The 27803-nt window shown below is 34.7% G+C and overlaps 4 protein-coding genes across 4 annotated transcripts; 2 read left to right on the top strand and 2 right to left on the bottom strand.

Moving 5' to 3' along the window:
- The first annotated feature begins 1150 nt into the window (after positions 1–1150).
- Positions 1151–5584, top strand: LOC139087983 (uncharacterized). The gene is made up of 2 exons (XM_070636968.1): positions 1151–2242; positions 2498–5584. The coding sequence occupies exons 1-2, from the start codon at positions 1157–1159 to the stop codon at positions 4433–4435; spliced, it is 3024 nt and encodes a 1007-aa protein (XP_070493069.1). The 5' UTR covers positions 1151–1156; the 3' UTR covers positions 4436–5584.
- Positions 5585–5739: 155 nt separating this feature from the next.
- LOC139087987 (uncharacterized) lies at positions 5740–8820 on the top strand. Its single transcript, XM_070636973.1, has 2 exons — positions 5740–5877; positions 6884–8820. The coding sequence occupies exons 1-2, from the start codon at positions 5862–5864 to the stop codon at positions 8818–8820; spliced, it is 1953 nt and encodes a 650-aa protein (XP_070493074.1). The 5' UTR covers positions 5740–5861.
- A 44-nt stretch (positions 8821–8864) lies between these two features.
- Positions 8865–20192, bottom strand: LOC139087972 (uncharacterized). Its single transcript, XM_070636949.1, has 5 exons — positions 20012–20192; positions 18515–18979; positions 11960–18321; positions 11711–11905; positions 8865–9494 (listed from the first exon to the last, which is right to left on the bottom strand). Exons 1-3 carry the CDS (start codon positions 20103–20105, stop codon positions 13826–13828), a joined length of 5055 nt encoding a protein of 1684 aa, XP_070493050.1. The 5' UTR covers positions 20106–20192; the 3' UTR covers positions 8865–9494; positions 11711–11905; positions 11960–13825.
- Positions 20193–25309: 5117 nt separating this feature from the next.
- LOC139087980 (uncharacterized) lies at positions 25310–27387 on the bottom strand. Its single transcript, XM_070636964.1, has 3 exons — positions 26293–27387; positions 26158–26234; positions 25310–26079 (listed from the first exon to the last, which is right to left on the bottom strand). The coding sequence occupies exons 1-3, from the start codon at positions 27312–27314 to the stop codon at positions 25451–25453; spliced, it is 1728 nt and encodes a 575-aa protein (XP_070493065.1). The 5' UTR covers positions 27315–27387; the 3' UTR covers positions 25310–25450.
- Between the last annotated feature and the right edge of the window lie 416 nt (positions 27388–27803).

Genomic DNA, 27803 nt, shown 5'->3' with positions numbered 1-27803 from the left:
TTGTTAAAAAAACTAGTAAATTGAAGCATTTTAGCCCAAAAAGGAGGCTTTAACCACAAATACCAAATTTTATTGATGCGTCCCTAACTTGCACCATACTTACTTACTTACTTCCTTGGCTGGGGCTCACGAGGGCCCATTGCCTCCTCTATCCTTCGAAACCTTCTGCCAGTTCGGGATATTAAGGACTCTAGCGTCCTTATCAACACATGCAATCCAGGAATTCTTTGGTCTTCCACGCGATCTCTTTCCATCCACAAAGGCTGAAGTAGTTACCTTAAGGACTGGGGTGTCACTTGGCCTTCTGTATATATGGTCTGCCCATCTCAAGCGATTCGCACGAAGTACTGTAACTATATCTGCATCCTGGAATAACAGATAAAGTTGCACCATACAGCATACATGTTTGAGGGATTCAAGCTATTCAGATCATTGAGATCCAGAGCTGTGCTAAAGCTTGTCATGGATAATGACTGTTTAATGACTCAGGTTGCGTCAGACGACAGCACTCAGGGGTGTTGGTCAACGACACAACTGGAAACCGGCATGAAAAACCCGCGGGATTCTTGCGGGAATCTGCAGGAAAAATTGGCGGAAATCTGCGGAAATCTGCGAAAATCTGCGGGAATCTGCGAAAATCTGCGGAAACCCTCGGGATTCTGCGGGAATCTGCGGGAATCTGCGGATATTTGCAGGATTTTCCCGCGGGTTTCCGTGGAATATTTATTGATGACATTGATGTTTTTAGTCTACAATGTGAGGCTATGTGCCACGTATGATTCGAAACAGGATGAGCCTTCTCGAGTCTCAAGTCTATGACTGGTTTAGAATGGGTCACAATAATTAGGTATGGAATTTGACCAGGCTGAGAAACTTCGCGGCAGTGCCGCAATATCCATACAAATACAGCCGATCACTCCCTGACTCATCCCTAAGTGTCATGCGACCAACATCCTTCACTGTCCCCAACACATACACGATGTCCATCACTGTTATTGCTCACACATACACATTGATTCCGTTTGTGCTCAGTTTATCAACGTTGAGCAAGTGAACAGGCAGTAATAAGAGCGATAAGACATGAGTATGAATTTTAATTAATTTATTTTATAAAAAAAATGTTGAATTTTACTTCTAATTTTAGGTCATTCAAGGCATGGATTCTAGGGTTGGTCATACTGACGTCCATAGCTCTGCGGACATCCAACTGAATGTCTTGCATCAAAATTATCTACAAATTTTATTAAATAATTCATGTACAGGACATGACAAATTGTCACATTTAAGGCAAGCATTTATGTATTTAGATCAAGTACATCCATTCATGTCATTGATCCTTCAAACTGTCGCTACATCGTCCAATTTCAAAATTATATTTGATTTCTATAAGAGCCTTGACATGTACTTAGATCCAGTCACAGAGGAAGTAAAAAGAAGCAAATTCTTATCAACAAATGAAATTTACATTCCAGCTGCTGATTTATTAAGTTCTGACTTGATATATGATGTCTATGGAACATTAGCACATGATCTGTGTCTGATGGCTATGCATATAGTCTACGACAATTGCTGTCTGCCTTACAGTCATAAAGACGAAAAAGTGATGAAATTAGTCACAAAAATATCAAATTATTGTCAGCAGCATCGACATAATGATGACATGATTAATTTGGTCTATTATTATCCATTGGATATGCAGCATAGTGAACTTGTTGCTCATTATGCCTACATGCTGGTTAAATATTCAGCTATACCATTTAAAATGGAACAAATTAAAGTTAATTTTATAAATTTATCAAAATTTTGTGAAAATCTTGTGGCTAATGATATGCAGCATAGACTTTGTGACATTATGGATAGTCAATCAGCACCAGAACATGGATCGACTGTTAAATTATGTAAATTTTACATATTGACAGCAATGTTGATTGTTTTTGGTGTCTTGTTGACATTCATGCTGACCATATCAAACATTGAGTCAGTCTACAACTGCACATCCTTAACTGATGACCTTCGGACTAAGATTTATGAATCAACTGTTGACTTTCAAGGTGTTCATGTCATTTTTGGTGATTTATTTGGTCGAAATTCATCAGCATGTGAGCATTTGAGTCCACTGGATGTCATGAAAATAATTGATTCTGGAGGAACTGCCAATAAAAATTATAAAATGGACAAAACTAAAGAAATAGGAAGAAAAGACAAGTCTGAAGATGCAGAGGTAGATCCACCGTTATTGAAGGTATGTAAGGGAGCTCATACCTGCTTGTCCCCGTACCTTTATGCTGTGTATGGCATAGATAGTCGCCTAAAAGGTATGCAAACTTGGTATCCAAGCACATGAGCTGGATATGGAAGAGAAACAGCATGATCGGCACATGTGACTGAGGATCTTGATTGCATACCTCTTAGGCAACTGTCTGTACCTCCACTGATGCCTGTTTATGCTCCATGTTGTGCATACATGCTTAATAACCCAAATTCATTTAAATTCCAGATCCACAAAGGTGTCAAAATGCTGTCTAAATTCTACATCGATAGGAACATCATCAGCACAGTCCCAGGAACCACAAAAATTCTCACATTCAGCAGCCTTACATCCATAAAACTTTTACTTCTGTCCGGCAAAGGTGGAACTGGAAAGTCGACATATTTTCGTCACATGACATCAAAGTTGAAGCAACAATTTCCATTAAAATGGCTGTCTTATGTCGATCTGAAGCAGCACATTCAAGTTCTACAGGATATTCCAGCTAATTTAACGACACTTGCTGACTTTTTGGCATTAAAAATTTTAAATTTAACCTCAAAAATTGAAATTGAAATTTTTAAGATGAAATTTATGTCAAATGATTCAATTTTGTTATGGGATGGAGTTGATGGGGTTGGTATGGATGGGATGTTGGGGTTAAAGGGTCAGGAGGGTCTGAATATTGAAGGTAGAACTGATGAAATTGTGTTGGATATAGCTAGAATGAAGAAAATTGATAATTTGTTGAATTTAATTGAAATTGTGTCAAAATTGACGGATAATAAGCAGTGGATTGCTACTAGGTCCTATCTTGAGGACACAGTAACATATAAATTGGATATTAAGGCTCATCATTTAGTCAAACTTGATAAAAATGATCAGATTAATTATATTGACAAGTTTATTGATGTTGAGGGGTCAAAATGTCTGAATTCATCCATAATTTATGAAAAATGGTGGAAAATTCGAAAGGAAATCGGGGAAATTCGACCAGATTATGTGGAAATTTTGGATAATTTTGATGGAAATCTTCAGATTTTCCAAATTTTCATTGAATTAAATTCAAAAAAGTCGTTAAAATTTGAAAATAATTTGAATTTATATGAAATTTATGAAGAAAATTTTGAAAGAATTGTCAAAAATATTCAGGGATCATCCATAAATGACGTCACAAAAACCCTTCAATATTTTGCATTAAAACCAATTTTTAAAAATCTGATATTTAATCTCATCGACGGTCAATATGACAGGAACTTTGAGAGTCTAGAAATCTACAACAGCACAATCTACAGGAACATCAATCGCATCTTAAATTTAGGGATTGTCCATAAAAATGAGGAAGAAATATTTTTTGATGATAAAATTTTTCAAGACTTTTTCATTGCCAAATATTTTTTTGACAACATTTGGGATGTAAAGGATGTAAAGGATGTAAAAATTGACGAAAATGAGGCAAAATACAGACTTGAATTTCTATTTTTTATGTTTTTTTCCGTCAAAGTTCCTCATCAGATTGTGGCTATGCACATGCTAGGGTTTATTGAGACATACCAAAATCAAGTCGAACCTGAATTTCCAAAAATTTTCTCAAATTTGATGTGCCAAAATTACTCAGATTTATTTGAAATAATTGCAGCAGATGCAGATCTTGAAAAGGTCAATTTAGCGACCAAATTCTTCAAAAAAGACTCAAAAATTGTCAATATTTTGTGGAAAATTGATGAAAATCGGACATATTTCCACGAATATTTGAAAAATCCGTTAAATTCTGATGAAATTATTGCAATGGGTCGAGTTGTTGACGACAATTTCAGTCCGGAAGCAGCACAAAAAATAAAAAAGGGTAAAAATCAGTCGGTATTTTTGCTGTCAATTTTATGGAGTCACCGTGCAAACTTTAGTGCTATTTCTAAGGCTTTAAATTACAGTTATGACGTCACAATTGTCAAAAATATTTCAAATTTAAGGAATTTTCATGAATTTTTAGCACACAATGACTTTAAATATGAGGAAATTCACGAATATTTCATGACAAATCTTGAAAATTTATTTGAAAAAAATGAAAAATCTAAAATTTTAGAGGAATTTGCCAGGAAGTTGTTGTCAAAAGAGGATTTTGTTAAGCTCCGATCTATGAAAATAATGATTCCCTTACCTATGAATAAGTTAAAGATTTGGGGATAGGAATGGATTAGGGGATGGAGAGGAGGGTGATGGGGTAGCTCATACGACACCGTAACGGCTGATTTTGAATCATTTTTTAGGTTAAAATTCCCAAATTTGAGGTTAAAATTCCCAAATTTTGAGGTTAAAATTCCCAAATTTTGAGGTTAGAATTCCCAAATTTTGTGGTTAGAATTGTCAAATTTTGAGGTTATAATTCCCAAATTTTGAGGTTAAAACTCCCAAATTTTGAGGTTAAAATTCCTAAATTTTGGGGTTAGAATTCCCAAATTTTGAGGTTAAAATTCCCAAATTTTTAGGTTAAAATTCCCAAATTTTGAGGTTAGAATTTTCAAATTTAGAGGTTAAAATTCCCAAATTTTGAGGTTAAAACTCCCAAATTTTGAGGTTAGAATTGTCAAATTTTGAGGTTATAATTCCCAAATTTTGAGGTTAAAACTCCCAAATTTTGAGGTTAAAATTCCTAAATTTTGGGGTTAGAATTCCCAAATTTTGAGGTTAAAATTCCCAAATTTTTAGGTTAAAATTCCCAAATTTTGAGGTTAGAATTTTCAAATTTAGAGGTTAAAATTCCCAAATTTTGAGGTTAAAACTCCCAAATTTTGAGGTTAGAATTCCCAAATTTTGAGGTTAAAACTCCCAAATTTTGAGGTTAAAACTCCCAAATTTTGAGGTTAAAATTCCTAAATTTTGGGGTTAGAATTCCCAAATTTTGAGGTTAAAATTCCCAAATTTTTAGGTTAAAATTCCCAAATTTTGAGGTTAGAATTTTCAAATTTAGAGGTTAAAATTCCCAAATTTTGAGGTTAGAATTCCCAAATTTTGTGGTTAGAATTGTCAAATTTTGAGGTTATAATTCCCAAATTTTGAGGTTAAAACTCCCAAATTTTGAGGTTAAAATTCCTAAATTTTGGGGTTAGAATTCCCAAATTTTGAGGTTAAAATTCCCAAATTTTTAGGTTAAAATTCCCAAATTTTGAGGTTAGAATTTTCAAATTTAGAGGTTAAAATTCCCAAATTTTGAGGTTAAAACTCCCAAATTTTGAGGTTAAAATTCTCAAATTTTGAGGTTAAAATTTCTAAATTTTGAGGTTAAAATTCCAAATTTTAAGGTTAAAATTCCCAAATTTTGAGGTTAAAATTCCATGCTTTTTTGATTACATCAGAAAATAATCAGTAACTGACTCTTATGTGTATCATGTCCAAAAACAGTAAATAAACATAATCATCTGATTTTTTTGAGTAACTGACCTTTATTAACATTTTTATTATATGTTGACATTCAGTTTATTGTGACTTGTTTGACCGAGCGGATGCAAATAATAGTTATCAGTGAGAATTTTATATTCACATAAGCAGCTTCACTCACATCTGTTTTGAATTTAACACAAATATTCAACCAATTTTAAATGTTTTTTCAGCAAAAATGGATCAATGTTATGGTATGTATGATTGTCATTTGACTCATGTTCATTTGGGTTTCCTACTAGCTCTATGTTTTGATGAGTTTTTGAAACTGAGTCATCGAGCATAACCACACAGAGCGAACGAGACTAAATGATCGATACCAAGCGACCAAGACCGAGCGACTGAGGCTGAGCCTTTCAGACCGAGCCAGGGACCGAACGAACACGACCGAGCGGCTGAGATCGAGCGTCTATGACTGGGCGAATGAGACTAAGACTGAGCGATAAATCTGTCCTATCGACAGAGACAGAGCGTCTAATAATAAGCGAACATGACTAAGCGACCAAAACGGAGCGTACGAGACCGAGCATCCGAAACCGAGATCAAACGACCGAGCATCCAAGACTAAACGACTGAGCGACCGGAATCGAGACCAATCAACCAAGACCAAGCGCCCGATACCAAGCAACCAAGATTGAGCGACCAAAACCGAACGATGGAGACTAAATGACCAAGAACAAGACCGGACGAGAACAAATAACGAGACCAACAATCAAAACCGAGCGACCTTGACAGAGGGAATGAGACCGAGTGATAAAAAACGAGTGACTGAGATCGAGCATCTGAGACTGAGCGAACGAGAACGAGCGATTAAGACCGAGCGATCGAAACTGAAACCGAGCGACCATAACCGATCGACCATAATCGAGCGACCAAGACTGTGACCGAGACACCGTGTCCAAGAATGAGTGAACATGACTAAGCGATCGATACTGAGACCGAGCGTTCGAGACTGAGCGACTGAGACCGAACGTCCTAAACCGAGCGTTCGAAACTGAGGAACCGAGCATCCACTACTGAGCGACGAGACTTACCGATCAAAATCCAGCATCCGAGACTGGGCGAACAAAACCGATTGATCTAGACGCTCAGTGTCCAAAATTGAGCGAACATGACTAAGCGACCGACCTTCCATGACTGAGCAATTCCACATTAATTGAATGAAAAGCCAATAAGAATTTTCTAATAAAATAATTTCAGAAATGCAGACATTTGAGATGAACAGCAACAACAGCTTAAATGACATAAAGCTCCAATTATTTGACATTGATTACAACTTAATTCAAGGACATCCAGTTCAAGTGACAAATTTTGATGGAATTTTCATCAAAAGCTGCTCAAATCTTCAAGACATCCTCAATGTCCTCACCAAAAAATCATTTATTCGTTTCTTCAACCGACAAGCTTCATGTTTCATCCTCAAAATTGACATTGCTGACTTTGAATCCATAAATCCGTTGGATATCCAAAAATTCATCGGAAAATTTAACAAGAAAATTTTCCTCATTTTCTTTGAAAATTACAACAACAAAAATGTCCAAATTTACTGGAAAGTTCAGCACCAAAACTTGTTGTGGCTGCAAAGTCCAAAAGAAATTTCAAAATTTGTCCTTAATTTTTTGTCATCGTCGCTGAGAATCGATGGACATTGCGGTATATCCGCTAATTTTCTGTCAACATTTCCATCAATTTTAAAAGTCAACCTGCATATGCTGCATAATTTGAGTGGATTTAACTTGTTGATGATCGCTGCTGAATGTTGTGACTCAAATGTTGTCAATTTCTGCCTCAAATCAGGTTTTAATGTCAATGAGATCGTCAATGGATGTACAGCTGTGGATCTTGCATGGACAAATCAACATTTTGACATTGTATTGGATTTACTGCTGGCAAATTCGTACTTTCCAAAGAATTTTGAGGTTAGGTTGGCTAGTAAGGAGATACAGGCGTTTGTGGATGTGACATTGGAACTGCATGGATCAATTTTAGATGGAAATGTCCATAAAATTGAGGATATTTTGTGGAAATATCCAAATTTACGTCATTTTTATTCAATACAGAACAAATCAGCAGCTGGAATTGCCATGGTCAATGGGAAATTTGACATTTGTGAGGTTCTGGATGTCAACAATGTGTTTGTTGGACCTGATGAGATTTATATGCAGGAACACATCCCAAAAGATGCCAAAAATTTGTTAATTTTGTCAATTAATTCCTTTGTTGGACATGACGTGCCAAATGCTAGTAAAAGGCTGTGCCTAGTCAAACAGGCTTACACATACTTAGACCAAGTCCATCCATTCACATCATTGATCCTTCAAACAGTCGCAGCATCAAAAAATTTCAAAATTATTTATGATTTTGACCGTAAATTGGATGAATATTTGGACCTGATTGATGAGCAGCATAAGAGGAACTTGATGTTCTCGACCAACAGAATTGTCATCCCTGCTGCCGATCTGAATGTTCCAAGCAGAATTATTGATGTTTATGGCATAATAGCTCATGACCTTTGCCTTCTTGCCATGCATCTTGTGTACAGGAACTATGGATGTCCTTACTACAGTCACGAGAAGTTCACAAGGAAGTTATTCGATAAAATATCAAAAATTTGTCATTTTAATCGTCATAAGGATGAACTCATCAATTTGGTCTATCATTATCCATTGGATATGCAGCATAGTGAACTTGTTGCTCATTATTCCTACATGCTGGTTAAATATTCAGCTATACCATTTAAAATGGAAGAATGTGAAGTCAATTACAGTGATTTATTCAAATATTCTAAGGAACAAATAGCACATGACATGCAGCACAAGATTCCAATGATCCGTAAGGACATTATTGATCCTGTCCATATCAAGTCACACTTTAAACGAAACTTTTTAATATCCTTGATCATTTTTATGTCATTTGCCGTCTTGTTGACATTCATGCTGACCATATCAAACATTGAGTCAGTCTATAACTGCACATCCTTAACTGATGACCTTCGGACTAAGATTTATCAATCAACTGTTGACTTTCAAGGTGTCAATGTCATTTTTGGTGACTTATTTGGTCGAAATTCAACAGCATGTGAGGATTTGAGTCCATTGGATGTCATAAAAATAATTGATTCTGGAGGAACTGCTTAAGGCTTTTAGAAGGAACGATTCTGGGAAAGATTATTCAAGTTGACAATAATGCTGAAGATGATGCAGATAGACGAGAAGTTGAGCATCAAGACAGTAAGGACATAAAACACATGAAAATGAAGGTTCGACAGCCACTGCTGAATGTAAATATCCATAAAATCCACAATCATGTCCATAGCTTAACATTTCTTAACATTTTTAGATCCACAAAGGTGTCAAAATGCTGTCTAAATTCTACATCGATAGGAACATCATCAGCACAATTCCAGGAACCGCCAAAATTCTCACATTCAGCAACCTTACATCCATAAAACTTTTACTTCTGTCCGGCAAAGGAGGAACTGGAAAGTCGACATATTTTCGTCACATGGCAGTGAAGTTGAAGCAACAATTTCCATTAAAATGGCTGTCTTATGTCGATCTGAAGCAGCACATTCAAGTTCTACAGGATATTCCAGCTAATTTAACGACACTTGCTGACTTTTTGGCATTAAAAATTTTAAATTTAACCTCAAAAATTGAAATTGAAATTTTTAAGATGAAATTTATGTCAAATGATTCAATTTTGTTATGGGATGGAGTTGATGGGGTTGGTATGGATGGGATGTTGGGGTTAAAGGGTCAGGAGGGTCAGAATATTGAAGGTAGAACTGATGAAATTGTGTTGGATATAGCTAGAATGAAGAAAATTGATAATTTGTTGAATTTAATTGAAATTGTGTCAAAATTGACGGATAATAAGCAGTGGATTGCTACTAGGTCCTATCTTGAGGATACAGTAACATATAAATTGGATATTAAGGCTCATCATTTAGTCAAACTTGATAAAAATGATCAGATTAATTATATTGATAAGTTTATTGATGCTGCGGGGTCAAAATTTATGAATTCATCCATAATTTATGAAAAATGGTGGAAAATTCGAAAGGAAATCGGGGAAATTCGACCAAGACTTGTGGAAATTTTGGATAATTTTGATGGAAATCTTCAGATTTTCCAAATTTTCATTGAATTAAATTCAAAAAAGTCGTTAAAATTTGAAAAAAATTTGAATTTATATGAAATTTATGAAGAAAATTTTCAAAAAATTGTCAAAAATATTCAGGGATCATCCATAAATGACGTCAAAAAAACCCTTCAATATTTTGCATTAAAACCAATTTTTAAAAATGGTCTTTTTGATCCAATGATTAGTAATTATGTATTCACATATACCAGATTAATGATCCATAATGGAAGTAATGTTGTGGATTTAAAGTCAATTTTGAGGTTAGGAATTGTGTACATAATTGAGAATGAGGTTAAGTTTGAGGATGAAATGGTCGAAAAATTCTTCATTTCGCAATATTTTTATGATAATATTTACAATTTTAATGATGATGAGGAACTAGATCCATATGAGGCTGAATTAAGGCTTAGATTCCTGTTCCATTATTTCTTTAAAATTTCATTTGATAGTCAAATTGTTAAAGCATTTATTGCTGGATTTACAGACTGTAAAGTCAGTAAGACTTCCTTTAATTCAGCTTTTCGGGACATTTTGACACAAGAATATTCAGACTTGATGATTTATTTGGCATCGCCAGTGCCAGATTTTAGGAATTTCGATATTAAAATTTTTGATCCAAAAAAAATTGAAATTCCGACAAAATTTTTCAAAAAAGACCCAAAAATTGTCAATTTTTTGTGGAAAATTGAGGAAAATCGGACATTTTTCCACAAATTTTTGGAAATTTCAGACATCGGAATTGATTCCGTTATGAGAACTGCGATGGAAAATTTCAATTTGGAAAATCAAATGAAAATTTTTAATGGAAAATTTCAAAATGCAAATTTTTTGTCAATTTTTTGGCATCATAGGTGGAATGACAGCTACTTACAGGCAGTCATGGATGTGATTAAGTTTAGGTTTGATGTGAAAATATTGAAAAATATTGAAAATTTTAATGATTTTATGGAATTTTTAATTGAACAAAATTTTACTTATGAGGAAATTCGAGAGTTTTTCATGGGAAATGTTAGACTTATGGGACATAAGGAAAATGGGAAAATTTATGAAAATTATGCGAAAGTGTTGCTTAATTCTAATGATTATAGAGAAATATTACAACAGTGGGATGTGAGAGATTTTGTAAGCAATGATTATATAAATTGAATTAAAATTTAAGATTTAAAAAAATTAAAAAGAAATTTTGAAAAATTAAAAAAAATGAAAAAAATTTACAAAAAAAATTTAAAAAAATTAAAAAAATTTTTAAAAAATTTAAAAAAAACTCAAAAATTTAAAAAAATTTAAAAAAATGAAAAATAAATTAAATTTTTCAAATTCTTTAAATTTTTAACTTATTTTTTCTAAAATTTTATAAATTTTTAAATTTTTTATTTTTTTTTTAAATTTTTTTTTTTTTTTTAAATTTTTTTTTTTTTTTAATATTTTAAACAATTAAAATTGTGTTCTAATTTTTTTAAATTCTTCCCGCTTTTTATCTTATGAAAGTTTTTTAAAAATTTTCAAAATTTCAAATTTTTAATTTTTTTAATTATATTATTTTTTTTTAAATATTCTAAATTTTTAAATTATGTTAAACGTTTTCAAATTTTTTAAATTTTTTTTTAAATTTTTAAATTTATTAAAATTTTTTTTAAAATTTTTAAATTGTTTATAATTTTTTTTTGCATTTTTTAAATTTTTTTATTTTTTTAAATTTTCAAATATTTTAAATTTTTTAAAATTTTTAAATTATTCAATTTTTTTTAATTTATTCTAAATTTTTTAAAGTAAGTTTATGTAACTGTAAAAATTTTTAAAAACAGTTTTTAAATTTTTTTCATGAGTGTATGAAACTGTTAAAATCTGTAGGTAGTAATAAGATTAAGCATAAGAATTTACCTGTGTCTCAAATCTCAATAAATAATTAAATACAAATGATAAGCATCAATATTTCAATTATTCAGCTAGTCAACATCCAATTACGACACCGACAGCTCATAAAGATGTCAAAAAAGATTTCAGAATTTTTTCAGCCAATTTCCAAACTGTCAGTTCCTCAAAAAGAAGCTGTGACGTCATCAGAATCATCAATTGCTAACAAATTTACAGCCATTAATCCACAAATACTCAACAATATCAAAATCGAACCTGATTTGGAACTCGTGTCTATTTTAAAGCCATGCAAAATTTTAATTGTGCCTTTGGACAGACATGCTGCTAAGTGGATCAAAATTGAAGAAAACGAGGAGGGCTGGCCGGAAAAATCGAGAAATAATTCCAAAATTCCGTATTGAGTGTCCAATTTGTCAAAAAAAAATCAAGCATGAGTCACTAAAGGAACACTTGAGGGACTTCCATGTTGATGTCAGGAACTTCAAGTGTAAATTGTGTCCAAAAGACTTTAAAGCTCACAAGGACCTAAAAAGACATGAAAAAGTTCACTTAAAAAAGTTCAGCTGTGAAATTTGCTTCCGTAAATTCCGTCTTCAGTACGACTTGAATGTCCATGTCCAGCAGAATCACGTGAATCCAGGCAGCTTCAAATGTGACATTTGTGATATGAAATTTAATGAAAAAGTCGTCCTAAAAAGGCACAAATATAAGCAATCAGTCACGACATATCAATGTGATTATTGCTGTGAAGTATATAAGACAAAAGTACAGCATGTAAAGCACATGAAAAAGCACAGACAATAAAAAAGTAAACATTTTTATTAAGAATTTATTAATATTTTTTAATTGTTTAATTACAATTTGAGGCAGCAGGCAGGGGAGGCGTAGACAGACAGTTTTCCTAAGGGGGAGCTGACTTTTTTTTTTTCAAAAATTTTTAAGGAAGCAGACAAAAAATTCAAAAATAAAAAATACGTTACAAAATAAACGGTTTTTCAATTCAAGGAGGAGCGACCCGTGACCCTAATGCCCCTGATGCCCCTCTAATTCTGAAAGCGCTCTTTGTCTGCTACGGATATCCATAAGATTAAATGTGCGGAAATATATTGATTAAATATAGTGATGAGCATGGTAATTTAGATAAGTATGCTCACTGTCTCTAATTCTAACTCTGATTTGATAAAATAATGCAGTGTTGTTCAAACTGTGTGCTGTAGGACATGTTCGGGTGTGACGTAAAGAATTTCTTCAACTATAAAGTGCTGTAACTCAAAAAGGATCGAAAAACACTTCAATAATGTCAAACAGGCTTGATTGTAAATTATGAGTCAACCTATTTCCACCCGGAAGTTCGATTTATGCTTGCTTTGAAGGCACTCTAATGTTCCGCAGCACACAGGTTGTCAGCCACTGCAATAATTTTAATAAACTACTATAATTTATAATTTATTAGGGTTTAAGCTATGAACCGTAGGGCTGCATTTTCTATATTTTAGACATTGCACAGGCATGCAGTCTCAGACTGCACCAGAGTGTGGCCGTCTCAAATTCGAGTTTTTCGACATTAGACTGTCGATTCGAACTCAACTATTTTTAAAATTAAAATTTACGTTACGAAGAAAAGGAAATGTAACGGTCAAAAAAAATTTGAAATTTAACGACAAAATATATTTATTGAAAAAAATTAACGGTTGTTTTTGAGAAAGGCACACTCTGGACTGTACCTTACAGCTTGAGCTCAAAATCGACTCAAATTTTATATGGATTTGAGTAGACATTTCCATACAAAAATTCAAGTTGACTTCGAGCTCTACCTGAATTTCGTCTTAAACTGTAGGCACCTAACAGGCAAAGAGACATTCTTTTTTAGAAAATAGTAAGCTATGAGCATGCATAGCTAATGTCTTTAAGAACATCACGCTCTTGAAAGCAGAGTTACAAACAGGCACCTGTGACAGGCAAAACCCGTACAAATTCTTAATAATTTATATGGTTTTGAAAGAAAAACCTTACAAATTATCAAGAATTTGTACGGTTTTGCCTGTCACATGTGCCTTTTTTTGCAGCTCTGGCTTAAAAGCTTGTCCTTTGCCTTTTAGCACGGTCTGCATCTTTTTGTATCTACAGCTCTGCAACTTCGGACATCCCCTGCAATTTATCAATATAATCCAGCATATCTGACACTACTATAAGATTACCACCAATATTATCAGCACCAAGACTATCCAAATATCCAGTAATATTAAAATTAGTCGGCGTTATTCGTCGATTTAAAAATTCCTTCAATTTTCCTTCACTTCCTGTAAACAAATCTTTTAAAAAGTCAGCAACCTTAGTGCATCGTTCAAGTTCCGTGAACCTGATCATGTAAGGCATAAAGTCATTTGAGTCTAAAATCATCTTTTGAAGCTCAGATTTATCAAATAATTTCACATAAATGTCCTTAACAATCTCAAAGGCAGTGACTGACTCGGATGGACTTGAATGCTGACTGGTTAGGGTCACATGAAGGATGTTAAAGGACGGATAAAAATAGCACTTCTGATTCGGGGAATCACGGTAGTAATAGTAACATTCACCGTCAATTTTCCTAGTCAGCATGTCACGTTGCTGTTCGATTGTCGTGTGACTGACAAAAAAGTCCCAAAATGGCTTAAAATTGTGTACGGATCTGTAGAGGATGTTCCTGGATTCAAAGAGATTGAAGATCTCAGATGATGGAACTACGTCATTAGTATGATTAAATAGGTACGGGTAGTAGGATCCATCATCATCATGCCTTGATATTCCATAGAAAATATTTGAAATTTGAAGTTTTTGGTCATTTTTGGATAGAAATTTTTGTGAAATATTCCAGAACTGTTGACGCTTAAGGAAATAAAATTCTTTGTATGTTAATGGACTGGATATGGATGTGAGCAGTTCCCTAACCTCACTTTTTGTCAATAATTTAATAATTGCCTCTAATACAGCCATTAAGTCGTCACTGTTCAGTATGTCCTCATTTAAGTCATAGTCATCATGATAGACAGTCCTAGGCTTACCCCGACCCACTAACTGCTTATTAATCGCATACAATCCATACAATATAATCCCTTTTTGATTCCTGCCATGCACAAACTTGTCATACTCATCAGCCGTCAGGTATTGCTTCCCCAAACTTTTAATGACTTTTCTATCAAAATTATCAATCAGTTCCGGAAAATAAGCACAATTAAATGATGCTGTATACAATGTCTCATTTTCATCAATTTCCAGCAAGTCTGTCAACAGCTTATGATCCTTTTTAAAGAATTCAAATAGAAATTTAAAGGCATCAGCCTGTTTTGCCCTCAAAATATTGAAAAAAATTCTTGAAAATTTTCGCTTTAAAATGTCGACAATTTTTGAGTCAAAACCGTCATTGCCGGTCTGTGTCTGTAGATATGATATCATAAATCTTGTCGTTATGACTTGATCAACTTGATAGAATTCTGTGATATATTGGAAGTAGTGAAACAGTATAACAGCATCGTCAGTATCAACATTATTATCCGGTACATAAATATTCTCAATTAAAAATCGAGCAACAAAAAATTCAGCAAATGTTTTATGGGCAAATTTAAATTCATTTTTACCGTTAATGTACAGGATACCCATTCGTGATATTTCGACGCTGTTTAGTTCCTTTGGGACTTTTTGACGCATTATTCTTAATTTTCCGGCAACGAGATGGGTCAGTGGACTTATGAACCGTAATTCACTTTTTATCGCATACATTTGGTACATGTCAATTGTATGGAAGTGAGGATATTCAGTCAGTGCATCAGCTGTGAAATTTTCGGCAAATTTGTTATTTTTGAGCCAAATTTTGATCTTTTTATTGACAGAAGCTTGATAAATTTGATAAATATTTTCAGACTTGAAGATCTCGTCATTTTCTGAGATTAAGTCAGCAATCATTTCAAGCATGAGCGGTGTATTCAAGTCTTCGACCTTTTTGGCTATAGCGGTTTTTGACTTTAAGGATTTGACAATTTTTAAGGTCTTGGAAATGTAGACCTGGACCTGAGAATCCACAATATTCCTGGACTTGAAGAATTTCGTCAAAAATTCAACTTGCTGGTCGGTACTGAAGGATATGAGGGTATATGGAAGGACTTTTAAGGACTCAACAAGCTGTTGACTATACAATGGTCTTGTGCATATAAATTGGACATTTGATGTACTTCCATGGATGGACACGATTGTATCAAGTATGAATTTATTATAAGTCGGTGAAATTTCATCAAATCCATTCCAAAGCAGCACAACTGACCCAGACATGTAAAGTTCATGGAATATTGTCTGATCAAATTTGGATTTTGAGGTTAGGTTGAGTATGTCGGTCAGTAGACCTTCAACATCCTCAACAGTTCCATTTTCAAGGTACAGATTTGTATACTCTTTAAGGTCAATGTAGGACACCCACTTAGTCGGGTACTTCCGCTTGATTCTTATGGCAAATTGCTCAAAATTAATTGTCTTTCCAGTTCCAGCTTCTGATGATAAAATGAAGATTTTTGTGGACTCTGTCATGTTGAGGATCTTGTCGAAATTATCATGAAATGATGTGAAATTAAGAAGGGTGTCCAATGAGTTGTCGGCACTGGACACAAAGTAGGACAGGATCTGATTATTCGATTTATTCTTTATATCCGCCATCTTTTGGACATACTCACTTATGTCTTGATCCACAAATTGATCAAAATATTCCCTAAATTGTGTCTCATTTAACCAGTCATTGCCGTTCCTGTACTCGTTATAAATGTACAGGATGTCCTCATTCCAAAAGAATCGCTCAACATAAAATTTCGTCCGATTTTTAATCATTTTATCAACAGTCAGCTGATTACCGTTAAGGACATCCACAATAGTCTGAGATGTCAGGACATCAAATGACTTAGATGCCTGGACATGAAGGTCAATGAACCTTACTGTCTGATTTTGGAATGTAAAATTTGAGGTTAGGAATTTATCCTTTAACTTATCCGTCATATTACCCCAATTAAGGACAACAAGCTCATCTAAATAGTGCAAATATGGATCATTAAAGTTCAACTTTGATCCATCCAGGACCTGCCCAATATGATCAGACGTGAGCTTCTCATAGGCAATTGATCCATCAATAAACAAGTCCTTAAACTTAACCTCAACATTTTTATAGACAACAGATGAATTCATGACTGAAATCTTCTCAGTCATTGACAGTCCAGTGAATTTATAGTCAGGCTTATACAGCTTAAATCCAACAAAAATAGCACCAATTAACCCAAAAACAGCCATAAGTCCAGTAATTAATGAAATTTTTTTAAATTTAGAAATTTTCTTATCTTTTATGAGAATCTCCTTTTCAGCACGTCCTTCAATTTCCGGCATGGCATCCTTCATGTCAGGCACAACAATTTTCTCGAAAAAGTCAAAAAGGCATCCGAAAATTCCGCGTACTTCCGTCAATTTTTCAGGATTCTTTGAATACAGCGCCAGTAGATGTACAGCACGAACAATCAGCTCAGCATGATGCATGTCCGGTGGATAATATTCATAGACAGCATTAACAGCACCTTCTTTGTCTATATTTGCAGCACAATGATTGGATATGTCCTCAAATTCCTGGATTGTCTTGTTGTCGTTGACTTTGTAAGGTCTTGCGTCATTTCCGTAGACCAGATTCATGGCATAATGACACAACTCATGTCCAATAATAGCTAATGTCTCGCATGATGTAGCTTCATTGAGGAGCTGCTTAGCACCGATGTATATCCTGCCTGATGTATAAAATAGACCTTGTGTATTGGACGTAGCTGTCGGATCAGCAACATTAACGGAATCGCGGTTGAAATCGAAGATAATTTTAAAGTTTTTTGATGCTGCGACGACCATGAGGACCATGCGGATGATGCTGTTGGAACTTAGTGATCGATATGCTTTACGGACAATCTTCAACTTGTGCTCAGCATCGGCAACATCATGGGCGATAAAGGAATTAGTCATGAGGACATTGATGTGCTTGTCGGGTGACTCTTGTGTGTATTTGTTGTGGATTTCCCGCAGAATTTTTTGGTCTTCGTACTCAAGTTCCTCGTAGAGCTCCTCTGGGTCTTCATTTGGTGCAAATGTGTGTCGATGACTGACGAGAAATTCATAGCATTTAAAGGATGATGACTTGATGGCTACCTTTAGGGCTGATTCACTGCCAAAATTATATAAATGACGTGTTTTTGGAAGTTGGAAGTAAATTTTTTCAAGCTTTTCAAGATCGTCTGCCTTAATCATGTTGAAAAAGTCTTCAAGCTGTACAATAAATTCCATAAAATTATCTGGATATTCCTTAATACTTCCGGGTACGGGCAGTGGCACATCTTCTCCATATAATGCCTGAATAAGCTGAAAATGACCATTTTGTAGTGCTATATCCTGAATATTTTGATTTTGACCAGGAACGTCAGCACTTAAACCGTATTTGTAGAGGCGAATGGCTAAACTGACTCGACCAGCTTCACATGCGAGGAGGAGGAGATTGTAGTGACGGGAATCTGCAAAGCAGATGATGTCGAATTGATTGGCTTCCTCGCTGATTTTGAATGTGCTGGAGATGCCTGAAATGAGGATATAATTAGTAGTTTGAGTGTGGACCGACAGGAATTTTGTCAGAATTCTGATGGAATTTATAACGGATTTTGTCAGAATTCTGATGGCATTTATAAGGGATTTTGTCAGATTTTTCCAGAATTCTGGCGGATTTTTTTTTGCAGAATTCTACCAGATTTTATACAAAACAATCTCACATACCTAAATATCCACACCCAAGCTCCCATGCCAAGAATTCCGCTACAAATTCATAAAGTTCAGCATCACTATCCAGCATAATGTCTTCATGGTGCCTCGTTATCAGGAAATAGCCAAGTTCCTTTGACTTCCAATAAATTAAAAACTTGTTTAATTTATCAGACATACAACAAAGCACAACTGACTTATTTCGATATAAATCTCCAAGCTCATTCAACTCAGTCGATGTAAAGTCTTCAAAATCATCATCAAAATGCAGCGTAGCCAGTATGACGTCATCAGATTCTTGTAGATCCTTGTTTATTGCTAAACAATCAACGGCATGCTTAAAACCAGCACAACTCTCAATATTAATTCTGTTTATGACAATATTGGGTTTTTTGAGATGTAAATCTGATTCTGTGGACATGCTGACGTCAGATTTGACGGTGTTGTCAATGTTGCATAGAACATTGACAAGCTCAAGTGCTGTTGGGGAAAAAAAAGGGAAATTTTTATTATAAATTGGCATTAAACTATTATTGAGGATTATTGAGTTTAGATTTTATGAGGAATTTTGTCAGATTTTTCCAGAATTCTGACGGATTTTTACAGAATTCTACCGGATTTTCTACAAAATTCTACTAAAATTCTGAGAATTTCTGCCTGATTTATAAAGACTTATGTCGGATTTCAAAAGGAATTTTAACAGGTTTTGTACAGATTCTTGGCAGATTTAATACAGAATTCTACCGGATTTTTAATTCTACCAGAATTCTGCCAGATTTTTTTAAACTGTTATTGAGGATTATTGAGCTTATATTAAGGGTGAATGTGGGGAACAGGAGAGTCAACAATACCTCCCAAACCTCATCTTTCCTCTTTTCGGATAGAAGACTAAGCAAAGGATCGGATATGGGTACGAGTTCGTGCAAGGGTTCGAAGTCAGGGTTTGAGGTAAGGATTCGGTTTCCGTTTGGGTTCGGGAAAAGGGTTGGATAAGGGCTGAGTAAAGGTTGAGGCTGGGTAAGGGTTGGGTAAGGGTTGGGTAAGGGTTGGGTAAGGGTTGGGTAAGGGTTGGGTAAGGGTTGGGTAAGGGTTGGGTAAGGGTTGGGTAAGGGTTGGGTAAGGGTTGGGTAAGGGTTGGGTAAGGGTTGGGTAAGGGTTGGGTAAGGGCTGGGTAAGGGTTGGGTAAGGGTTGGATAAGGGTTGGGTAAGGGTTGGACAGATGGTTGGGTAAGAGGAGAAGTTTGCGGTATGACTTCAGGGGTGTCACCAGAGTTGGTAATTCCGAATTTTGGCTAAGACATATGGTATAACAAAAAAGGAAGCAGAAGCGTATTGAGATGAACGGACACAATTTGTGCGATAATTTATGATTCACAAAACAGCACAAGTCATAGTCAATTCTAAATTTAATTTAATTAATCAAAATAATTGTCAATACAGTGTTAAATATCTTCTGCACGTCAGAATACGCCACACTTCCTTGTCATGGTAATTAAAGTCTTATATACTCACAATTTTGACCTTCAATTTCATTTTTTTCAATAATTTCTTCATTAATGTTTAAATATTTCCCAATATTATCAATATTGTCTTTACTTTCACTCATTTTTTGCGATAAAATTGCATTAAAATTTTATCAAAATGGATCAAAAAGAATCTGACCAAAAAAATCACAAAAACACCACTCAATTGACTGAATTTTGGCACAATAATGACATATAAACCTGAAAAACAACAACTGTTGAGTTAACATGGAAATATCTCATTTAATTAGCATTCAAAATATCTGAAAAGAACGTAAACAACGACTAAACAAAAAGAGAATAAAACAGCATATCAATTGGATTAATTTACATGTGAATTGTTGTCTAGATTATGCTGATATTATGCCGGTTTATTCCACGTGGCTTTATCTCATGAGAGAATCGAGAGAAGATCAACTGGAAGGAGCAACGTTTGAAATGTGGTGATGATCTGGTTCTTAATCAAGGGTCGGTTTCACGGTGTACGTCTACAATTGGGAGATGTCTTAGGGCAGTGTGGAGGAACTCCTACCCGAACCCTTATCCGAACCCTTAACCGAACCTATATCCGAACCCTTATCCGAACCTTTATCCGAACCCTTATCCGAACCTTTATCCGAACCCTTAACCGAACCCTTATCCGAACTCTTACCCGAATTCTTACCTGAACAATTATCCAAACCCTTCGAGTGATCAGCTCCTGTTGGGAATCAAACTCAAGAATGATCCAAATATCCAGTCTGTATCCTAACCATTCAGTCACAAAGGACTTGCTCCAATAATGACAGAATCGTCTATTCCATTTTACCCCTCATTGTCCCTTCAATGTTACTAAGCCCTTGATCAGGGCTCGGTAATCTAAAGATTTAAATTGATTTAAAATCTGTTTGGATGTCGACCCTTACAAAAGGTCATCATTATTTATGTAGAAATATTGCTCAGCGCTGCACAACCTTTTTTCGTGACATGGCCCACCTTAGTGATTAATCATGATTGGAATCGTACACGAAATGCGGATCATGGCATTTTAGTGATGCATGAATGTATCGCGGCACATAATTTGGACAACACTGACTTATTACGTGCTGTCTGGAAGACAATAACAAAACGTAATTAAAAGCATTTATACATCGAAAGGATCTATCGTATTTGTGTCTAAAACATTGAAAAAGCATTCAATTTGCAACATGCAACATTCAGTCTACGGTCTACAAAAGCAATTAGATCAGCAAAATTATGTTTCGTTCTGTTAAGTACATTATCATCAAATTGTGTCGTAGTATTAAAATGTGGTGGACAACACTGCTGGGGTCGATTTCTCCGGTTGTGGTACCGTATGGTTTACGGTATGCGTACACTGTATGGCTACACGGTATGGGTACACGGTATGCGTTACATTATGGATTACTGTCTATTATAGCTCAATGGTACACCTGATATAGTAAAATTGATATTCCTGTACCGTACCAATGTTGCACCATTTTGTGCATTAATACCATCGCATTATTATAAAGTAACACAGGTGTAGAATTGGTACACCACAGGCGCACACTATTGCTATGGAACAGGTATGTCAATTTGTCATATCAGATGTACCATTGTACCGCATCATACCATACCAACACCTTAACACCACCGGAGAAATCGACCCCAGGTTTAGATTGTTAAGCTTCTATCAAGTAAAATCTTTCTAGAGCTGATTTGTGCCGTGACACAAAATAAGTAGCCCAAAACTGTTTTACAGCCACCATGTGAGCATGCTCTTTGACTGTATGAGTTGGATAATCTAAAGCTTGAATTTGACACGAATGTTGTGTGGACAAGTAGACATGAATTGAATTCGAGTCTCATGCAAGCTATAGAGTAGCCTTATCATATTATAGACATGATGTACAATTACATATAAACATTGAATAAAATAATCAAAATTTAAATAAATATACAAATAGTTTTATGAAATATGAGCATCAACAGCAGGAGCTTATTCAGTGGTTTCTATTGGGCCGTCGTCAAGTTGAGTTAGGTTGTCAATCTTGACAATTTATATCCTAATTGTAAAGCGTCAACCCTTCAGACAATGAGTTTTTGATTATGATTTTCCCATGTCTTTTAATGCCTATTTACTGTTGGGTTACTCAATTCTTGCCACGTTCACATATCCATGCTGTTCAATATGACAATTTTATATGAAAATGTTATGAAATTCAATTCTGCATTCGTCAATGCTTCAACATCGATCTTCGTAAGCTCAAAACATTGGCAATTGTATGAAACATTGTCGAAAACATTGAAATATGTATGAAGCATTGTCAAAAACATTGGAAATATGTATGAAGCATTGTCGAAAACATTGAATTTTGTATGAAACATTGTTGAAAACATTGAAATTTTGTATGAAACATTGTCGAAAACATTGGCAATCGCATAAAACATTGGCAATTGTATGAAACATTGCCGAAAACATTGAAAATCATATGAAAATTTGTCAAAAACATTGGCAATCGTATAAAATGATTCATTGTGTCTTTACATCGACACATTCAAAAGTGGACTTGAGTCAGTCGGTTGAAAACAAAAATTTTGTGCAATAAAAAGTGGAAAAATTCATCAATAGCCATCAGTTCATCACAGTTGGATCACTTGATACCTAGAAATGGACATAAATTGCACATTTGAGGACTTTATCTTCAATACCGGTGAAACATTCTATCAATGTATCATCAAAGATCAAGAAATTCCGCAAAATTTGACAAAATTTGATATTTCCGGTCAACATTTATCCAAAAAATACGATGCAGATGTGACATTTATTGAGTTTCGTGACTGCAACTGTCCAAAAGTTCCAAAAGGATTGACAAAATTTTATCCAAATTTGAGAATTTTGAGCATTTGTAATTCAAAGTTGAAGGACATTAGTAAGGATGACATGACTGAGTATAAAAATTTACAAAAATTCATTTCTGACCAGAATGATGTTGACTTCCTGCCTGGTGACTTATTTGATGATTTTGATAATTTAGACTACATAAAATTCACCGGCAACAAGTTGGGAATCATTGAGCCAAATCTACTTGATAATCTACACAAGTTGGACTATATAAATTTCAAGTCAAATCCAAATATTCATCAATTTGCAGCCAATAATCCAGTCTATGAACGGAACATCAATGCATCCATTGCAGACCTTAAACGTTCCTTGTCATTCAATTTTCTTAATTCTGATCAGAAATCCATCAAAAATTATGTCTTAAAATTTCCAGATTCTGATAAAGTGATCAATAGCTTGAAGGAATGCTCAAATGGATATGAAGCTAAGATGAACTTGCTGGATGTAAGGCATGAAATCTATGACGAAACACGTATTAGAGATGTTGAGGAACTAAAGGAAGCTGATGAAAAATTGTCACAAACTGTTGCTGAGCTTAAGTCATTAAATGCTAAATTAAGTATGGATGTACAGGAATTGCAAGGCACAACATTAAAGTTAAGTCAGCAGCTAGATGAATACAAGAAGGAACTTGATAGGGAAAAGGATGGACATTTAAGATTAAAGAGGAATTTTCAAGGTCAAATTGACAATTTGGTTCGACAATTTCAGGCAATCATGTCTGATGGGAAGTCAGCATAATGTCAATCAGAGTGTGGCTTTGTCAAAAATTATCGTTAATTTTTTCAAAAAAATATTTTTTGTCGTTAATATTCAAATTTTTTTTGACCGTTATTTTAAATTTTTTTTTTTGTAACGTAAATTTTTATTTTAAAATAAGTTGAGTTCGAAATGTTCGAATTTTTCTACAGTCTAATGTCGAAAAATTCGAATTTGATGTCAATAATAATTTAAATTGTATTAAAAAAGTGTTAATAAATATGGACTATTAGGATATCCGCTAAGTGCTTCCCCTGTTGACTTTTTTGTCTATCTAGTCAGTAATTCTGAAGGAAAATGCTCTAAAAGCAATGGAACCGATATCTTCAATACTGGCTCATTTATTTACTATTCCAGGTGGTCTACAGCATCAAACCGTACCTATAGTTTCCAGTCATAGGATTTAAATCCTTAACCAGACCAGCACTTCCTGCTTCATTCAGTTCTCTTCCTTCTACATCCAGTCTTCAATTCTCTGATATATAAATGGTCAATTAACATTCTAACAGACATGACCATTCAGCCCTAATTTACCAATTCCTGTCTATTTAAATTGTCTGTGCCAATTGTCATGTCTGTATGATTGTTAATTGCCCGAGAATTGAATTCTATCCATCAATGTGTTGATCTGTGTTAAATGGAAATAAGTTCTTAATTAATACAGTCACAGTTATTGCCAAATTGTCAATTAAATAACACGAGTGGACATCCAATGAATTTTACTCACTTCAGTTATAAGTTCCAGGAATACTCAGAGAGGCGGAACATCACGTTGATGTGACTCTGGCATGGTACGGAACTGAAAATGGCATTAAATCAGAGGATCGCCGACCTGGAACTGGTTGTCCTATTCGGGTGACCACAACTATGACTATAATGAGTATTAAGCTATGCCCGAAGGACACACGACGTATATTCTGACATTTTCATGCCGTGTGCCTTTCCAGATATTTTTTCGGACCAAATTTTTATTTGTTCTACTTCCTAAATTACTGTCCAAAAGCGGCTGTGGCTCATTGGATCGATTTAATTTATTAAGTAACATTCTTAGGTAGCTCTGAGTCACACCAGATGATGTGGATTTGGATTTAAACCGAAACTGATGTCAAGTCAGAGTCAAATAAGCCTGATGCAGGTCTCATAAGTTCAATCACAGTCAGTTTTGGACTTTGACGTCAGTACGATCCAAAATGATGAGCTTTCTTAGTTACATCCTTGGCTGGGTCGCACAGGTGCCCATTGTCGCGTTTAAACAATGTCTGTAGACATCCACAGAACTTAATCTCGTCAGTTAATAATATTTGACATGAAGGAAAGTGTCGGTGGAAGTGTTGATTTTGAGAGTAAAGGAATGGCAACTGGAAGTAGCGTCCCAATGTTATTATATGATGGACATAAGGGGAAAAGGAATAGGAAAGCATGAGATGGAACAAGAAGGATGTCCGATTAAGAATTGGAAGTGAAATAATCAATAAAATGTATGCTCGAGTAGAACATCCTGTCATAGACCAGACAGTGAAGTGAAGCCTTAATGTTCCACTGTATTGTGCTGCTCAATGGATATGACAATAAAAGTATGAAATTGTTCTCAAATTTGTGCTTAATATCCTGTAAGATTCAAAAAGGTCAAAAATACAGCAATTAATTTATTAAAATTTTATAACTTTTATTTCCAATCACCCAAATTATTACAAAAATGTTAGCAAAAATGCCAAGATTAATATATTTATGTCCATAATATAATAGACTGGACAGCAATTGTATGACATGTCATGACTGTGATTAGTCAAATCGACTTGTGGACACGTTATTGATCCAATCGATGTATTTAGTCACATCCGTAAATACAGAATAAGTATCAACATCACATCCATAAGGTCCACCAATTAATGATGATGACACAATTCCACGAAGATAATAAGTAGTTCCATCAGTCACAATCAATCCACTTCCACTGTCACCACGACAAACTCCAATTCCAGTTCCAGTTCCACCACAAAATGTTCGTCCACTGGAAATTCCCGCAAGTGCCTCGTTGTTCTTAAAACAGTCTTTATTGCTGTGAATTGGAGTTTCGAGTATTTTGGGGATATTTTCATGGATTTTTGTTACGTCCTCACTTACTCCATATCCAACAACGACACCAGTTGATGCAGATGAAGCCCGAACCAGACAAATTGGTTGAATAAATCCACTAAATGTGACTTCTGAGTCCAAAACCAGCACAGCAATGTCAGCATCAAAAGCCTGTGTGAGTGTATTCCAATCAGGATGCATATTGATACTTTGAACAGCATAAGATGCTCTTCCGACTTCAACTTTTTTGTCCAGGTCATAAATACCAAGTCGAACGATGACTTCACCCGCTAACGTCGGCTTTGGAGCATGTTTGTTTTGAATGCAATGTGCAGCTATAATGAGGGAGGTAAGAAGGGTTGTTTGAGTGTTAAGCCTCAGTAAACATGCCAAGCTTACATCCTTAGACTTACCAGTTACAACTTTTTGCTTAGACACAAGTGTTCCACCACAAATATATTCACCAGATGCTGTAGACAGGACTGCAACCCTGAAAATAAGGAACGTCGACATTTTATAAGTTTTGTTGATGTACATGCTGTACTTACCATGGAAAGTCACCTCTTGTGGCAAATTTACCACCAATTATATTTCCAACTCCTTTGACTGGCTGTCCACATTGCTGAGTACGAGTGACTTCAACATGCTGCTTTTCTGTTGTTTTATAATTCTCAAAGCATGTCCTCAGTGCAACCTTGATTTCTTTAAATTCAAATAGTTCTGCATTGCTGCATATGTTGCCCCTCATATTTATCGTATCAACTGCTGTATTGTCAATGAATTTCTCATCAATTTGATTGATTTTGTTGTTATCCAGATAAATTTCAACTAAATTCTTCAAAACAACACCAAAGGGTGCTGCAGGAACTGATGAAATTTGGTTTCCACCTAAATTTAATCCTTTTAAATTGCCCAAATTTTGAAACCATTTTGGATCAATTGACTGTAGCTTGTTATACCGTAACACAAGTTGTTCAAGTTGAATCAGTGGATTAAAAATATTTGATGGCAATAAGCTGATTTGATTCCCGATTAAAAATAAGTATTTGAGATTATTCTGGGATGAAAATAAATTTTCAGGCAATGTTGTTACTTGACTGCTTATAATCCATATTTGTGTAAGTTTTGGATTTCTGGAGAGCAGTTCATTAGGGATGGAGTTAAGCTGGGCTCTATTTAGATACAAAATTTCCAAATTTTCACACTTTTCTAATGAATTTCCATCAATTGTGTAAACAGCAGCAGCATCTGACTGTATGACTTGAAGATTTTTAAATTTTTGACAAAAAATTGACGAAAATGTGTTTAGGCTGATACCGTTGCTTATGTACAAGTATCTGACGTCATCATCAGCATGTCCAGATTCATGCTGTCCATTGATTGTTGTCACTTTGTTAATAGAACTTTTTATATTTGTGTGTAAAGAGCAGGAATAGTTGGGTATGTCCTGTTGTAAGTAATAATAAGTCCAAAAATTTCGTATGTCATAGTCACAGTTAGCTGATTGAGCATCAACACAGTTTTGCATCCACAAAAGTCCACAGAAAATTATCAAAATATTAACACTCATTTTTGGTGATAATTAATTAATTTTTATAACTTTTTCTTCTTATTCAAGCTCGACTTAAGAGCTACGATCTTTACCGTCGGTAAGCAGCACAAAAACTGAGAGAGGACAGCTAAAAATTATTAAAATTATTGTTTGGACATTCATCTATAACAAATTAGCAGATATTTTATTGAGACAGTCTTGATTCATGACGTCACTCGCTAATTACTTACCGCCAAAATGAATATTTTTGTTTATAATCTTGGGTCATTTACACCCAGCATTCAATTCTCTGACATATAAATGGTCAATTAACATTCTAACAGACATGATCATTTCCTTACAAATTGTCAGGCTGAAAGTGATGCCATTGACACGTCACATAATTTTTGAGATTCAGGTTGACTTCTAGATTGTTAATTGTTGAAGGATTTAATCAAGTTCTCTATCATTGCGTGTCTGTTGTAAATATTGTTGGACATGCTGATAGTTTTTACAATATTGTCAATG

The sequence above is a fragment of the Chironomus tepperi genome, unplaced genomic scaffold (assembly GCF_022539635.2).
Source record: "Chironomus tepperi strain 1889 unplaced genomic scaffold, CSIRO-AGI_Ctep_v1 contig_158, whole genome shotgun sequence".
Classification (NCBI taxonomy): domain Eukaryota; kingdom Metazoa; phylum Arthropoda; class Insecta; order Diptera; family Chironomidae; genus Chironomus; species Chironomus tepperi.
The sequence above is the reverse complement of the archived record's forward strand: the minus strand, read 5'-3'. Positions and strand labels throughout refer to the sequence as shown.

Coding starts and splice junctions, on each gene's coding strand:
- LOC139087983 (XM_070636968.1), top strand. CDS start 1,157: ATGGATTCTAGGGTTGGTCATACTGACGTCCATAGCTCTGCGGACATC. Junction 2,243..2,497: donor TAGATCCACCGTTATTGAAG/GTATGTAAGGGA, acceptor TTTAAATTCCAG/ATCCACAAAGGTGTCAAAAT.
- LOC139087972 (XM_070636949.1), bottom strand. CDS start 20,105: ATGAGTGAAAGTAAAGACAATATTGATAATATTGGGAAATATTTAAAC. Junction 18,980..20,011: donor TGAAATTGAAGGTCAAAATT/GTGAGTATATAA, acceptor TTTCCCCAACAG/CACTTGAGCTTGTCAATGTT. Junction 18,322..18,514: donor GCTTGGGTGTGGATATTTAG/GTATGTGAGATT, acceptor TCCTCATTTCAG/GCATCTCCAGCACATTCAAA.
- LOC139087980 (XM_070636964.1), bottom strand. CDS start 27,314: ATGAGTGTTAATATTTTGATAATTTTCTGTGGACTTTTGTGGATGCAA. Junction 26,235..26,292: donor ACAAGAGGTGACTTTCCATG/GTAAGTACAGCA, acceptor CCTTATTTTCAG/GGTTGCAGTCCTGTCTACAG. Junction 26,080..26,157: donor TAAGCAAAAAGTTGTAACTG/GTAAGTCTAAGG, acceptor CCCTCATTATAG/CTGCACATTGCATTCAAAAC.